Source organism: Canis lupus, chromosome 7 (genome assembly GCF_011100685.1).
Source record: "Canis lupus familiaris isolate Mischka breed German Shepherd chromosome 7, alternate assembly UU_Cfam_GSD_1.0, whole genome shotgun sequence".
In the NCBI taxonomy this organism is placed as follows: Eukaryota; Metazoa; Chordata; class Mammalia; order Carnivora; family Canidae; genus Canis; species Canis lupus.
In genome coordinates this window covers 45,366,658-45,382,346 of record NC_049228.1, presented here as the reverse complement: position 1 = coordinate 45,382,346, position 15,689 = coordinate 45,366,658, and the positions used below count along the sequence as shown (strand labels likewise).

The window sequence follows — 15,689 nt, the reverse complement described above, 5'->3', positions numbered from 1 at the left end:
ACAGGCCGCCTTGCTCATTTCCCTTTCTGCACCTGGATGCTAGAATCCTGTCTCACTGTGACACCTCTGTAGGGGGTTGTTCTAGAAGCACATTTGTATTTTACCTTTATCTACTATATTTCATTTTTCCATGACTTTATTAGTGTTTGGCTTTTATAGACTTGGAAATAAATTTCTAAGTATAACCTCATTTTCTAATGTGACCATGATCTGAAAATTGCAAGCACCATTTCTGGGCAAGTCCGGCCCCCGCCCACCCAGAATGCGTCCCCCCTGTGCCTCTCTGCCCACAGGTCAGCCATCGCCGCAGGACTCCACGGCTATAATGCCACCCTGCTGGGAATACTCATGGCTGTCTTTTCAGACAAGGGCAATTATTTCTGGTGGCTGTTATTACCTGTGTCTGCCATGTCCATGACTTGGTAAGTTGTGCCTGGTTCTCAAAATACCTCTAAGAAAAAAAAATTCATAGTAGGGGGAGGGAATGGGGAGTTACTGTTTAATGGGTACAGAGTTTCAGTTTTGCAAAATGAAAAATGTTCCACAAATGGACAGCAGTGGTGGTTATACAATAATGTGAATGAACTGAATGTGAGTGAACTGCAGGCCTTAGGTTGGTTAAAATGGTAAATTTTATGGTATCTGTGTATAGCAACGTTTAGAAAAAAAAATTTTTTTTTAACTTAGATTCGGGTTACATCTGTTAGAAACAGGAAGCATCCAAACACACTGATGCGTGTGACCCTTGACACACACCTCGTCCCCCCTTCCTCTCAGATTCTGATGTAATTGGTCTGGGGTGTTACCTGGGCACTGGGAGTTTTAAGGCTCCTGGGGGTTTCTAAAGGACAACTAAATTTGAGAGTCATCCATGGTCCTCAAACCTGCACACTAACGAATCCCCAGCAGGGCTTGGGTAAACACGACCTCTGCTCCCTGCCCCAGGGCTTCTGATTCCGTCCCTCTGGGTGAAGCCTAAGAATTTGCATCTCTAACTAGTTCTCAGGTGATACGGCTCATCCAGGGACTACACTTTGAGAACCACCTGTGTGCCTCTATGAACTCTCCTTACCCACCTGCCCCTGCTACCTTCAAAAAAATTTCTTCACTGAATTCGGTTCCTTTTTTTTTTAACCCTAAATCCTTCAAACTAGCTAAAGGTTCTTTTTGCTTGTTTGTTTTTTGGAAGCACACATTTCCTTCTTACGATGGCACATTTAGAATATAAATCACGAATATCCACCCAGATGAGAAGGGTAGCCCACTCTGCACAGCGTCTGCAGGGCCACCTGCCCTGGCTGCACCCACAGCAGTGTGGGAGAGAGCCTGCTGGGAGAGCCAAGCTGCCCAGGAAGTAATTTCTTACCAGTTCTGAAGAACAACCTCAAGGACAGGAGGTGGATCACCTCCAGGTGCTCACCACACCCCCTCCCATAATCTGGGGCTCTGACCTTCATGATGGGCCAACAAGTGAGAGTACAAAAGGGGTCCCGAGACCATCTAATCTAATCCAGTCCCCCAGGCTACAGACAAGGAAATGGAAGAGTAGCTCCTTGCCAAAGGTCACACAGTTCACCAACGGCTCTGGACTTAAAGCTGTTCCTCCCACCCCCACCCCCGCCCCGCCCTGAGTTTAAGATATTTTTCCTCCCGCCCACACCACCTTACATCCTCCCTTGGACAACTGTTTCTCTTTTTCAAAAACAATATGCTAAAGGCGCATGAAGATGATACAGAAATTCAAGACGGTGGCTGCCCCTGGTGGGGAGGACCGGGCACATGATCAAGTAGGTTACATGGGGAAAGGGGGCTCCCACTGGGTGCAGAGTATTTTACTTTACGTCTAAAATACTAGAAAAATATTTCTAAAACCTAGATTTCCTAAGTCACTGTGAGCGATCCCAGAGTGTAATTTTTCGAAAGCCAGATGAGCTACGAGTTGATTTTTGACTTTATGGAAAAATTCTTCTCTGACAGGATTTATTCCACGTTGTGTTTGTTTTTTTTGTTTCAGTTTGGGGTTCTCTTTTTCTTGTCCTCCCATAAAAAGTTTGCTGAAACAGCACGTTAGTATTGTGCCCATGAAAGAAAGCCCCCCCAGGGTGTAGAGATTCAGTTTGTCAACTGACTTGTCACGTGCATGTTCTTCCATTCTGTTCTGTGGTCGTTGTCATTAGCCCAATTTTCTCAAGCGCCTTGAACTCCTTGTTCTGCAAATGGGACCTCCCCGTCTTCACTCTGCCCTTCAACATGGCATTGTCAATGTACCTCTCGGCGACGGGACATTACAACCTGTTCTTCCCAAGCAAATTGTTCAAACCCATGACCGCGGTTCCCAATGTCACCTGGCCTGACCTCAGTGCCCTGCAGGTAAGGTACCCTGTCCTCTCACATTCCTCCCTGACTCGAAGACACCCAGTGTCCCCTTGGTTAATTGTTCTTGGGCATCAGAGCCTTATGGAGACTCAGCTCTAGGATGGCTTTACTGCCTCCCTCTTGCCCTCTCACCCATTCTACTCTAAGGCTGTGGGTTCTAAGGCTTTGTTTATTATTATTATTATTGAAAATTAGTTAACCTACAGTGTTACATTAGTTTCAGGTGTGCAATGTAATGATTCAACACTTCTACCCATTGCTCATCAAGATACACGTACCCTCAATCCCCTTCACCTACTTCCCCTATTTCCCCATTCAGCTCCCTCTGGTGGCCACCAGTTTGTTTTCTGTATTTAAGAGTTTGTTATTTTGTCTTTTTTTTTCCTTTGTTGTAAGGGTTGTTTTTTGGTTTTTGTTTGTTTGTTTGTTTTTAATGACTGCTCAAAGCTAACTTTCCCCCTTCTTTTCCTAAAATTCGGTCTAGAGTATAGCTCCACTGGAAATCAAAGGCTGTTTCAAAATTGTCCCTTCCTTGGGTGGATGTGATGGGGCCCAGCCCTTGAGGAAGGGCCTCTAGTGTGGAGTTAAGGCCTCCATGACCTGCCTCCTCCGATCAAAAGAACTGGCTGGTTACTGTTAGATCTCATGATAGAACCTCTCTATTCTGCTTTTTCTCTTGGTAGATCTCATAGAGTATGTACAGTGATTCATGGTGCTCAAGCATTGGTAGCCATCAGAATCGTTGTTTTTAAATACGATACAGGCTTCATCTCAGACTCTCTGTATCATAATCTCTGAGGGGGGCACCTAAGAACCTATGTTAACAAGCTCCCCAAATAATGGTAATGGGGGCCAGAATTTGAGAACCACTACCACAGCATGTATTGTATCCAACTCCTTTCCGATGTGCACAGAGAGAGTGCCATTTTAAAGACCTGGTTGACCCAGGCCCCGCTCTTCCTGGGGTGTTTATTTAATAACTCTGTTGAAGAGTTGTTGAAGAGTTATTAAATAACTGTTTAAAACAAGAGAACACTTAAAGGCAGAGGAAAACAAACAAAACCCACCTTTTTTGATGTGCAAAAGACTGGTTTTCTGCACTACTAGCTCATGAAACCCCTTTTTGCTGTCCTGTCTGCTGAGCCATCAAAACATGTGAGGGGCTCAGGCAGGCTTTTCTTTACCTTCTTGCCAAGAAAATAAATGGGAGCATTTGGAAATAACTCAGAAAGAAAGTCAAATGTTTGTTCAAACTACCCATGAAAAATAATATCATAAATAATGCTAATTGATCTATCTAAAACTGCCCTGTCCAATATAGTAGCTATTAGACCCACAGAGCTTATTTAATTTCAATGTGAAATTATTATAATGAGATAAAATTAAAAATCCAGGGATGCCTGGGTGGCTCAGTGGTTGGGTGCCTCCCTTCGGCCCCAGGGCATGATCCCCAGGGCCTGGGATTGAGTCCCGCATCAGGCTCCCCGCATGGAGCCTGCTTCTCCCTCTGCCTCTCTGTGTCTCTCCTGAATAAATAAATAAAGTCTTTAAAAAAATAAAATTAAATAAAAAATAAAATTAAAAATCCAGTTTCTTACCCTTATACTAGGCACATTTCAGGTGCTCAGTAGCCCCATAGGGAATATTCCCCCATCAGGAAAGTTATATTAGACAGTGGGAGTGGGGGGTCTTCCTCTTCTCATTCTGAACTACCACCCCAACATCAGCACATGTCTCTCCCATCTCACTTGACTCCCCCGTTTTCCTGGCCACACAAGGGATAATAGTTCTGCGGTCGATTCTGAGTGAAAGCCTATGCAGTCTGTACCGTGTCAAGTTCCTTGCTGTAGAGAAAAGAGCAATGATCTTGTGTAGACATGAAGATCCAGTGTGAGCTGCAGAATTCAGGATCCACTTTAGGATAGAACCAAACTCACAGTGTGATCCTGTGCTCTGCGCAAGGACGGAGGCAGGATTGGAAGCCAGTGTCAGTGCAGCCTAATGCATGAGGGAGAGGATAATTCTTTTTTTTTTAAAGACATTATTTATTTATTCATTCATGAGCGACACAGAGAGAGAGGCAGAGACACAGGCAGAGGGAAAATCAAGCTCCCTGCCGGGACCTGATACAAGACTCGATCTCAGGACCCCGGGATCACTCCCTGAGCCACTCAACCACTGAGCCACCCAGGGACCCCGGGAAAGGATAGTTTTCGTGCCAAAGCAGGGCCCCCGTAGCAGAGTAACTGCCTCCCCATGGTGGCTCAAAAGGTGTACATGTGACCTGGGGCGAGGAAGGCGTCTTTCAGTAAATGATCTTGGTCAAGCTAACATGGCTAATTATGCCTAGCCTGGCCTTACCGGAAGTGCCCTTAGAAAGCATTACCAGGTGTTAGCTTAAATCAAACCCTCTACTTTCCTGAAAACTGTCAGTCTGTGAACACATTAGCTGAATTCAGGCCTCACCAGCATTAGTGACATTTACATGTATTTTTGTGTTTTGAGGACTAATTGGCAGTTGCTGGTAACCAGCGTAAGCTAAGGATATACCGGTTGAAATGAATACATATTCTCTGTAACAGCGGAAGTATAAATAGGGTACTGATTCATGAACTTGCCAATAATTGCTCGTTTAAAAAAAAAAAGATCTTATTTACTTGAGAGAGAGCGAGCACGAGCAAAAGAGAGCACAAGCATGGGGAAGGGCAGAGGGAGAAGCAGGCTCCTCGTTGAGCCAGGAACCTGATGTGGGGCTAGATCCCAGGACTCTCAGATCATGACCTGATTTGCTGAAGGCCGATGCTTAACCAACTCAGCCACCCAGGCGTCCGCAATAATTGCTTCTGAATTGTGGAAAAGATAACCCAACTCTGGGTCTTTGGCCTTAACAGCCCAGTTGCATGGGAGTAATAATACTTCTGTTGACCATGGTGGCGTTGATGCATTAGCCTGAGGCCTGATGCACAGTTAAGAACTGGAAGTGTAAACTGTGGTCCCTGCTGTCCTCACTGGGGGACACGGCAGGTGAGGTGGGGGCAGCAGTGGTTCCACCTGGGGGCTTATCAGCGACCGAGGCCAGTGTCGGCGCCAGCAGCGGAGCCCCTGAGTTAGTGGCCGTGCCAAGGAGGCATGCAGGCTCAGCATCCGCCGGGGAAGGGCCTGTGTATCTCTTGGGATCAAGCAGAAGTATGAGATTTCTCTGTAACGAGACAGAGACTTAAAAATTTAGTAACACAGAGATGTGCTAACTCTGACGTTGCATTGTACGTGCCTGTGAGCGTCCTGTGGGTTTCTGTTCAGTTGTTTTAATGACCTCGTTTTCTGAATGCTTTGCAGTTACTGAAATCCCTGCCTGTGGGTGTCGGGCAGATCTATGGCTGTGATAACCCGTGGACAGGGGGCATTTTCCTGTGCGCCCTCCTGCTCTCCTCCCCACTCATGTGCCTGCACGCCGCCATCGGATCACTGCTGGGGATAGCAGCAGGTAAGCTGAGGGCTCAGGCCCAAGTACCCAGCACCTCCTCCGCAGGCATCTTCCATGCTCTGGACCTTCCTGGAGGGCTCTACTTCCAGGGGACCAATGGGAGTTCATGGGTGCTCCCCCACCCCCGGCCTCCTACCACAGCATCCTGCCTTTGGTGCACAGCGCTGACCCCACCTGTCTTCCTTAATAGGACTCAGTCTTTCAGAGCCATTTGAGAACATCTACCTTGGGCTCTGGGGTTTCAACAGCTCTCTGGCCTGCATTGCAATTGGAGGAATGTTCGTGGCGCTCACCTGGCAAACTCACATCCTGGCTCTTGCCTGCGGTACGTATATTGTGCATTGGAAGGAGGGTCGTTCATAACTGTGGGATCAGTCCATACAGTAAAAAGGGACTATGTGAGACACTGGGGCCAGGTTCCAGTGAGGGCCCCCGGCTGCCTGCAGGTGTGAACAGGGCAAGTGGCATCCCCTCCCTGGGAGGATTAAGCTCTGCTGTGCCCTCCTTATTGGTTGTCGTGAAGACAGGAGAACCTGTCGAGTCGTGTTAACTATTTTGCCATATGTACGTGTTGGGGGATAGAAACTTGACTCATCCTATGTTCTTCATACTAATCGTTTGACCCAAGAAACGAAAATGGAAATGACTCAAGCTAAATACAGAGCCATTCCTCCTGCTGAGTCAGGTAGGACTCCATGTGGCCCTTGGAGAATCACACGAATCCAGCTTTTCTCACACACTTCAGGGAGTGTCAGAATCAATTGGAAGGCTTGTTAAAACATAGATGGCTGCCCGCCCCACCTCCCAGCCCCCGGTTTCCTCCTTAGAGGTAGGAGAGGAGTTGGCATTTCTAACGAGGGCCAGATGGTGCTTGCTGCTGTTGGTCTTGGGAACCACATTTTCCGAACCACTGTGTTCATCCCTTCTGACCCCTATGTTCTAGCCAGACTCAGCCTGTCAGAGCTAGGAGAGGTTCTAGAGGTCTCCAGTCCATGCCCCTCGTTTTATTGTTGGAGTTCTGAGGCTAGAGAGATAAAGTGATGTGTTGAAGGGGACCCGGTCAATTAGGGTAAATGCAAGCCAGAATCCACATTTGCTAAGAAACTCTGAATTCCACGCACTACACCACTCTGCTCTCCTGTGGCAGCCTCCAGGCCTTTAGGTAAAACCAAACCTCAAGTGATGTAGATTTAGAAAGCTAGTGGGTTTCTCATTCTGCCTATCACACCTACCTTCCTTTGGACAGGTCAGATTTTCCTCACTGGCGTAGCCTGACGGTTAGGGCTGTATACTGAGTTAGCTGAGAACCCAGACCCTGAGGCCAGAACCCTAGCTCTGCCAACTTGAATTTCGAGAGATGCCACACTCACCCCCACAGAGGCCATACTGATTTCCCCTCCACAGACAATGGGGAGTGTGTGTTCCGTCCATGCTGGGCACTGTCCATTTCATCCGCGGATACGAAGTGTTGAGAGGGACCTCTGGCCCCTCTTGGAAAGCAAATCTCCCCTGCAAAATGTCACAGCGAGTTCTGGCTTGCCCATATCACCCTGCCCCCGGCCCAAGGAAAGACCGACTATATCAGCTGGGGTAAATAAATAACACACATTTATTACAGAGTTGCCCTTTCACAACTTCGCTGTGGTATTATCAGGAAGAGGCCCCAGGAAAGGCTGAGGGAGCCTGGCAGGGCCGCCTTCCCTGCCTCCAAACCAGAAACTGCCCACCAGGGGAGTCCTAACTTTGTTATTTTGTCACTGCAAACTATAGACACATTTTGTCTTTATTTATTTATTTATTTATTTATTTATTTATTTATTTATTTATATATATATATTGGGGGGGGAGGAGAATCTCAAGCAGGCTCCATGTTCCGCATGAGCCTCAGGTAGGGCTTGATCTCATGACCCTGAGACCATGACCTGAGCTGAAATCAAGAGGGGGGGTTGAGTGACTGAGCCATCCTGATATTTTGTCTCTCTTTAATGCTGGGGTTGTCATAGTAGGACTCACACCTGGTGTTCTGCTGGGATGGACACTGTCCATTCGGCACTCAGGGCCTTTCTGCCCCTCACTGCCCAGGGTGCCATCAGAGTCATCACCCACACACTGTGGTGTTGCAGACTTGCACCTCTCCCGTGAGGTTTTCCCAGTCCCGCTCAGCAAGCCTTAATTGATGCACAGCTACTGTTAGACAGTCTAATGCTCTTACTATGGAGAGAAAAGCAACTTGCAATTGGAGACGGCTTGGAAACAGCATAGCAGGAAGAGACCAGAGCTACTGCTGGACCTTTCAAGTGCAATCCTTGTGAAAGGGAGAGGAATGGGGCACCCGGGGGGCTCAGGGGGTGAGCGTCTGCCTTTGGCTCAGGTCGTGATCCTGGAGTCCTGGGATCGAGTCCGGCTTCGGGCTCTCCATAGAGAACCTGCTTCTCCCTCTGCCTGTGTCTCTGCCTCCCTCTGTGTGTCTCTCATGAATGAATGAATAAATAAATAAACAAAGAAAGAAAGAAAGAAAAAGAAAAAAGAAAAGGAGAGGAATGGTGATAAGGTCTCATGTGCTCAGGGGAGGTCTCGTAGAAGAGCAGGTACCCAAGACAGCAGGTGCTTACCCTAGGGCTGGCGAATATTTGTTAAGGAAGGAAGGAAGGAAATGGGGGAAAAAGGAATGAAATTATCAAATCAAACAAAGAAGCTCTTCCAACCCACACCCCTGCGCAGTTCTCTGCTCAGAGCAGCATCGGGGTCCCCCCAACCAGGATGGTTTGGCAGCCAGTGTTGGTGGAAATACAGGATTGCATTTGAGGTTCACCGCCTCCCTGGAAAGCGCATCTTCAAGCTGCCCTTTTACAAAGGACAATACTGAGTGCCAAAGTTCAGTGATTTGTTGTACAGTAAAATGACCAGAGCTGGGGTTTGAAGCCCAGGCTGTTTCTTTTTTTTTTTTTTTTTTTTTTTAAATATTTTATTTATTTATCCATGAGAGACAGAGAGAGAGAGAGACACAGGCAGAGGGAGAAGCAGGCTCCATGCAGGGAGCCCGATGTGGGACTCGATCCCCAGACTCCAGGATCACGCCCTGAGCTTGAAGGCAGATGCTTAACTGCTGAGCCACCCAGGCGTCCCGCCCAGGCTGTTTCTGAGACAAGCCTTTCCCACGAGCATGAGACAATTCAGATGTGAAAGAATTAGGTATGCTGTTGAACAAAAACACTGGGATAAAAAGACCAAAGATTGGCGAAGGAATGGAAGTCTGTGGTAAAGTAAATGAGCGTCACAGAGTCCCTCCTCCCCCTTCCCCCCCCCACTGCCCCCCACTACCCCCCACCGAGGTGGCTCAGGTGGCTTCTCAGGCCCAGGAGGTTTAGGTGGTGGGCTGGTCTCATGGGGCCAGCGCTGCCCCAGGGGCCTGTCTGGCCAGTGCACCAAGATTATTCTGCAGCCTGTCTTTCTGAAACCCCAGCTTCCCTGGGCTGCCTTGAGCCCTCTCTTCAATTGATGATTAGCTACTTGAGATCTTTGTTTTTGTTGTTTTACCACCAACGGTCACACATAGACTCAAATTACCGCTTTAAGATTTGTGCTCACTCAGAGTTAAGGAAAAGCATAACATACTAATTCATTGGCCTGTGTGCCAACCTTAACAGTATTGGGAACGATGTTATTATGGGGCGAAATCCCAAGTTTGTGGTCAGTCCTGCTGATTGCTGAATTACTCTCTCTTTATTTTTTTTTTATACCATGATTTTTTTTTATGACTGTAAATTCCAGTCATTAATAGGACAATCCTAGATGCATATGGTGTGGTTGTACAGAATCCATGCTATCTCAAGAAACATTCATAGGTTTCAATTTCTTCAAAGATTGTATTTATTTTAGAGAGCAATAGAGTGAGGGAGGGAGGGGGAGAGGGGGAGAGAGAGAGAGAGAGAGAGAGAGAGAGAGAATCTCAAGCAGATTCCCTGCTAAGTGTGGAGCCTGACACAGGGCTCAATGTCATGACCCTGAGAATGTGACCTGAGCTGAAATCAACAGTCAGATGCTCAACCAGCTGAGCCACCCTGGTGCCCCCCTACATTTCATTTTAATTCAGTTATGTTCAGATAAAACAACAGGGAAGCTTATTTGCCATGGAAGGCCTTTTCCTTAGGGATCAGTGATAATAGCAGTGAAATAGTAACCACAGAAAAGCTACCTTTACTGAGTACTTCTCATTGCATGCTAAACCCAAGTATTACTCCTTTCATGATGACACCAACCCCATGAGAAATTTCTGCTACCTCTATGGTGCAGGTGAGGAGGTAGAGGCTTAGAATGAAGGCCACAAAGCTCCTAAGCAGTAGAGTCTGGATTTGAACCCAGAACTGCCGACTGTAAGCTCATGCTTGTAATCAGGGTGCTGAGAGCTAGCTGGCAAAATGAAAATGTACATTTCCTATAATGAAAAGTACACCTACTAAGTATTGTTGTTCCCTCCCCTTTTTTTTAGCCCTGTTTACTGCTTACCTCGGAGTCAGCCTGTCACACGTGATGGCTATGGTGAGTTTGCCTTAATCTTGCTTCATCAGCAGCATGATCGATCGGCTCTCAGTGCCGTGGAAACCCCCCTGAGGTCCCCTGGGTGGGGTCCCCAGTGCAGGATCCATCGCTGTGTTAGCCACTACTTTCCCATCTCCTGCACCTGCCTGTTCCACACACACCTTGCTAAAAATATCAGATTGCATAATTTAAAGCAGTGAAACTTAGGTTGCATACCATATTTACCAAGTTCATACTCTGAGTGCCAGGGAAGTGACTTTAGAATATTTTCTACTTGAACAGAAAGCCAGAACCATGTAGTGGTTGAGAAATCAGGAAAGGGAGGGAAAGGATAATTGGCTAAAGACCCAGATGGTTTGGATTTCGTTTTTAATTGAGCCATTTGTTAAACCCCCAGTGAGTCATTAATAAGAAGCATTCAGACCCATGTCCTAGCTGAATTATTTAATAGGCAAAATCGTTACCTGTGTAGTGCCTCCTGCCACTCTTTCTCCTTCCCTTTTGGTCCTTGACCTTCTCCTTCAGACCTGCCTGAGTTGCCAAGAACAGCCCAAAGCAAGGACTTCCCCTCAAAGAGCTTAGAGTCTGTTTGGGAGCCACAAGAAAGGGAGGAAAACCAGGAGAGTCCAAGATGAGTCTGGGTGGAGATCAGGAGAGAGGTCACCATGGGCCAAACTAAGCAAAGAGGGCCCTGTGGGTGTGAGGAGGGGTCAGGGGCCACTGGTGGCTTCCTAAGTAGGCAGCTCTGTCTATACTCCAATGCACACTTCAGTTTGCATGTGGTTCCAGACAAGGGGGTTCCTGAGACAGAACTTCATCTTGTTGGGAAAGATGCATGCTTTGAACTTGGGTTGACTTGGTTTCCAGTCTTCACATTACCACTTATTTACCCAGAAACTTGGATTATTATGCAGCCTCCCTAAGACAATTTCCTCAGCTTTTGCAGACATAATGCCAATTTCATCAAATGGCCATGAGACGTAAATATGTAAGGTAATTACCTAGTTTAGGACCTAATGCCGAGTTGGCATTATCCAATGAAATAACTTATTGGGGTGCCCAGCGTCATCTTCACAGTGGTGTAGAAACCCAACTGTATGAGAGGGAGGGAAAGATGTGCAAAGTGGACATTCCCAGACCACCCTAAGGAATGGATGGTGACATTTCAACTGCTAAATGCAGTCCCACTGGGATCGTGGACTCCAACTCAGTGGGCCTAAGCAGAGTCCGGTTGGTGCCCCAGGATGCATCCCCCTGGACTGAGTGAGAATGGGATGGGTGCTGGTGCTTTGTGACAGGATCTCAGAGGAGTATGTGGCTTGTCTCTTCCTCTTCAGGCGGGACTGCCAGCCTGCACCTGGCCCTTCTGTTTGGCCACACTACTGTTCCTCTTGCTGACCACGAAAAATGCCAACATCTACAGAATGCCCCTCAGTAAAGTCACTTATCCTGAAGAAAACCGCATCTTCTTCCTCCAAGTCAAGAAAAAAAGGATGGTTGAAAGCCCTTTGTGAGAGCAACCCCCACCCATGGCCAAGGTCGCAAGGGGTGGCTGACAGCCCCAGGTGACTCCCGGGGTCTTGGCAAACTGCTGTTTTTTCACTAGTGACAATGTTCATACTAACCCATTGGCAATCTGTTCTTAAGCTCGCTCTGTAGCTCTCTTTTAGACTCCAGGAACATCCCCAAACATGTGAGAGACACGTCAGGATGGTGTGCCCTGGTGGGGCGTTGGTGCTAGACTGTCATGTCGTTATAAAGTCAAACAGCTCTCACAGAAAGAAGACACGAGACCAGAGCTAATTATTTACCGGTGTTCTTGGTATTTGGTTGGCTACATGATGTTAACAGTATTAAAAACCAAGCTCAAAAAAGGAAAAAAAAAATCAAGCTCTACAAACCAACTAAGCCTTAAGTGAATGGAATTCATGACCATGAAATTAGTCAACCCAGAATTCTCAGATAAGCAGTTTGACTCGTTTAAAATCCATACAAGTCACTTGACGGGAAGAGCACTGGGTGTTATACTATATGTTGGCAAATCGAACTCCAATAAAAAAAAATATATTAAAAAAATAAATAAAATAAAAACCATACAAGTCACACTTGGCAGCTGTGGCCACAGCTCATTCTCCGGCTCCTGGGCAGCAAAGGGGCCTGGATGCTGCCCTGAGTGTGTTGCACACTCCCCTCCAGGAGATGGTTGATTCTTTCCAGGCTGACACAGCTATAGGAGGAAGAAAGGGAATTTTATCAGTCAAAACTATTCTGTAGTGTCATTTTCCTTCGACACTGCAAAAGATGTTTTAGATAAATAAAGCTTATGATCATTTTCTTGGGAGAATGGATTTGTTTTTTCAATGAGGTAAAATAACAAGTTTCTGGCTTAACCAGTTCCTAGATATTAAGGAAAAGTTACATTTTTATAAAATAATCGGCATAGCTATTTTTAATTCCATCCCCAAGTGGATTTTATAAATGCCTGGAATGAGTAGAACCGAGTCATCAACATCCAAGGCCCTTTGAAACCGCATTTGCTACTCCTTTGAGGCTATGTCTTATATCATAAAGCCTGGAAGGGAAGGTCAGATTGTTTCTGGGCGTTTAGAGCTTGTTGAGTTTCCTACTTAAAAAAAAAAAAAAAATTCATTATTTTCTGCATGCTCACAATGTTCTCGCTCAAAAACCCGAAAAGACATACCGGTAAAAGGGTTCTCCTGTCTTTGTATTAATTTTAAGGTTATTGGTCCCATAAACATTCTATGAGCAAATGCACAGAGGATGCCGTGGAAAGCTCTACTCACTACCTTCTACTTCATTCTGTATCAATCTGCTATTTTGGAGGATTCAAAAAGAGAAATAGTGGAAGTCTAAAGTTTTTTTTCTCGCCCTTTGGGTTTGCAGTGCTCAGTGCAAAATAGACAAGTTTGCTGCCGGGATAAGCGGAAGAAGGGAAGTAAACCTACAAATATTTTGGGGAGAAGTCCACTTCTTCCTTTTCTCAGGAACACAAACATTGTTCCAATGTAACAACCCTGTAACCAGAGCCTTTTGAAACTCTGAATGTGCAACTGTGGTAGATTCATGTGTATTCCTGTTGGAAAACTAAATGTTCATTGTTTGCACGGAAATCTCCCTTGTTAAGGAATTTGTGAAGCAAGACTGGGGGAGATGGGTCAGGTTTGGGGTGGGGTGGTGGGGTGGGGGAGGACACAAAAAAGCAAGCAGAACCAAAGATAACCAGGAGTTAGGAATCTGAGCCATGGTGGAGGGAGCCAGAGCCTCTAACACGTAGGCCGCCTTCTCAAGGAGCTCCAGAATGATCTCTACCTTCTCCTGGTGTGCTCACACAATCATGTAAATAGGAACAGTCTAAGGCCTTGTACATTGTCTAATTTAAATGGTATTAAACTTTTCAAGCTTTTTTTTTTTTTTTTTTTTTTTTTACTGAGTATTATCCTGAAATGAAGTGAGTATTTTGTCAGTTTTCTTAGGAATCAGCGGTATTCTTGCCTTTTGTCTGTAATAACAGTTTTCCAAGTAAGAATATGAATAAAGTTATACTCACAGCTTAGTTTTGTGTAAATTTTGTTTAAAAGTCACCTATGCCAGGCACCTAGGTGACTCAGTTGTTGAGTGACTGCCTTCGGTTCAGGGCGTGATCGCAGAGTCCTAGGATCGAGTCCTGCATTGGACTCCCCACAGGGAGCCCTCTGCCTGTGTCTCTGCCTCTCTCTCTGTGTCTCACGAATAAATGAATAAAATCTTAGAAAAAATAAATAAAAGTCATATATGCCTTTTATATTATGGCGCATATTAACCATCATGTGCCTAAGAGTATGTTGATTACAATTGCTTCTATTTTGGTGTGCTGCTGTCCTTATTCCTTCCCTAGACTTGCTAACAGCACCAGATATGTAGCTGAGCAAACCCTGTTCAACTCGATTATGGACCCATCCCTGTGGGCCTCCTCTCAACTGCACACTGTCCTCCTCGCTCAGGGGTGAGAAGGGATCACTTAGGGGCAGTCGCCGATGTTCAGGCTGTGCTCCTAGCACTCTGGGATGGATATCCCGCCAGGCAGCTGTCCAAGTCCTGGGTGCCCCCCAGGTCGGAGGCTGGGCACACCTGAGTGGCCAGCATTGTGGGCAGGGCTACTTCTCAGAATGTGACCAGTGACGGTGAAGCCAAGCCGTGCTCCTCCCTGCCTCCTGAAGCATCTCCCTCCCTCCTCCCTCCATCTGTGGTTAGTGTGTTTGCATCTGCCTTTGGCTCAGGGCATGATCCCAGGGTCCTGGGATCGAGTCCCACATCAGGCTCCCCACGGGGAGCCTGCTTCTCCCTCTGCCTGTGTCTCTGCCTCTCTCTGTGTGTCTCTCATGAATAAATAAATAAAATTTAAAAAAAAAAGTGGGCTTAAGGCCCATAATAGTCTGCTTTTACAAGCTCTTAAGATTGAACTACACAATACATGTAGTGTTCAAAGCAGACATATATGAAATCAGCTAAAAGAAAAGACTGCTCCCAGGCCTGACCTTGACCTTCCTAAGTGTTAACCAGGGAGGTGTTAACACAGCTAAAGCAAGCTTACCCTTAGTGGGAGAGCTAGTCAATGGCTGAAGCTTAGGCGTTGGCGACAGACAGAGGCAAGAGGTCTTCAGCCCTGGGAGCTAAGTTGTTGAGTGACTGCCCTGGGAGTGGTGGCCCAGAAACAGGTGTCAAGGGGGGGGACACCTGTGGTGGAGATGGGCACACTGGGGGGATCACAGTTTAGCAAACATAATCATTTCAAGCAGCTAAAGCCCCTTGTCTAAGCCTTACTCACAAGCTATTTGACTTCCTGTGTAGATTTGCCTTCTAAGGGAAACAATGCACTTGTCTGTACTTGTGCATATTTGATCCTCTATAGTTACATTTCTCATCTAAATAATGCAATTTTGGGCAGCCCCGGTGGCCCAGCGGTTTAGTGCCGCCTGCAGCCTGGGGCGTGATCCTGGAGACCCTGGATCAAGTCCCACATCAGGCTCTCTGCATGGAGCCTGCTTCTCCCTCTGCCTGTGTCTTTGCCTCTCATTCTCTCTCTGTGTCTCTATGAATAAATAAATAAAATCTTTAAAAAAATAAATAATGCAATTTTGCTAATAGGTTTTTGTAAAGATTTGTTTTTTGTTGGTGGTGTTTTGTTTTGTTTTGTTTTGTTTTGTTTTGTTTTGTTTTGCCAGTACCTGTCTCCAAAAGCCAAATCACCCTGTAGTGTTCCAACAAAGTTAAATTTCTGAGGCTACAAAGG

At 46.4% G+C, this 15,689-nt stretch overlaps 1 protein-coding gene across 8 annotated transcripts in view; it reads left to right on the top strand.

The window, feature by feature from the left end:
- Window positions 1-13,973, top strand: part of SLC14A1 (solute carrier family 14 member 1) — a 48,872-nt gene extending 34,899 nt beyond the window's left edge. For all 8 annotated transcript variants that reach the window (XM_038543383.1, XM_038543381.1, XM_038543379.1 and 5 more), the window contains 6 exons: window positions 294-422; window positions 2,178-2,370; window positions 5,713-5,860; window positions 6,051-6,185; window positions 10,350-10,399; window positions 11,737-13,973. In XM_038543383.1, the coding sequence (XP_038399311.1) occupies window positions 294-422; window positions 2,178-2,370; window positions 5,713-5,860; window positions 6,051-6,185; window positions 10,350-10,399; window positions 11,737-11,913 (832 nt within the window). In that variant the 3' untranslated portion in view covers window positions 11,914-13,973. The remainder of the gene's footprint in view (window positions 1-293; window positions 423-2,177; window positions 2,371-5,712; window positions 5,861-6,050; window positions 6,186-10,349; window positions 10,400-11,736) is intronic.
- Window positions 13,974-15,689: the final 1,716 nt, after the last annotated feature.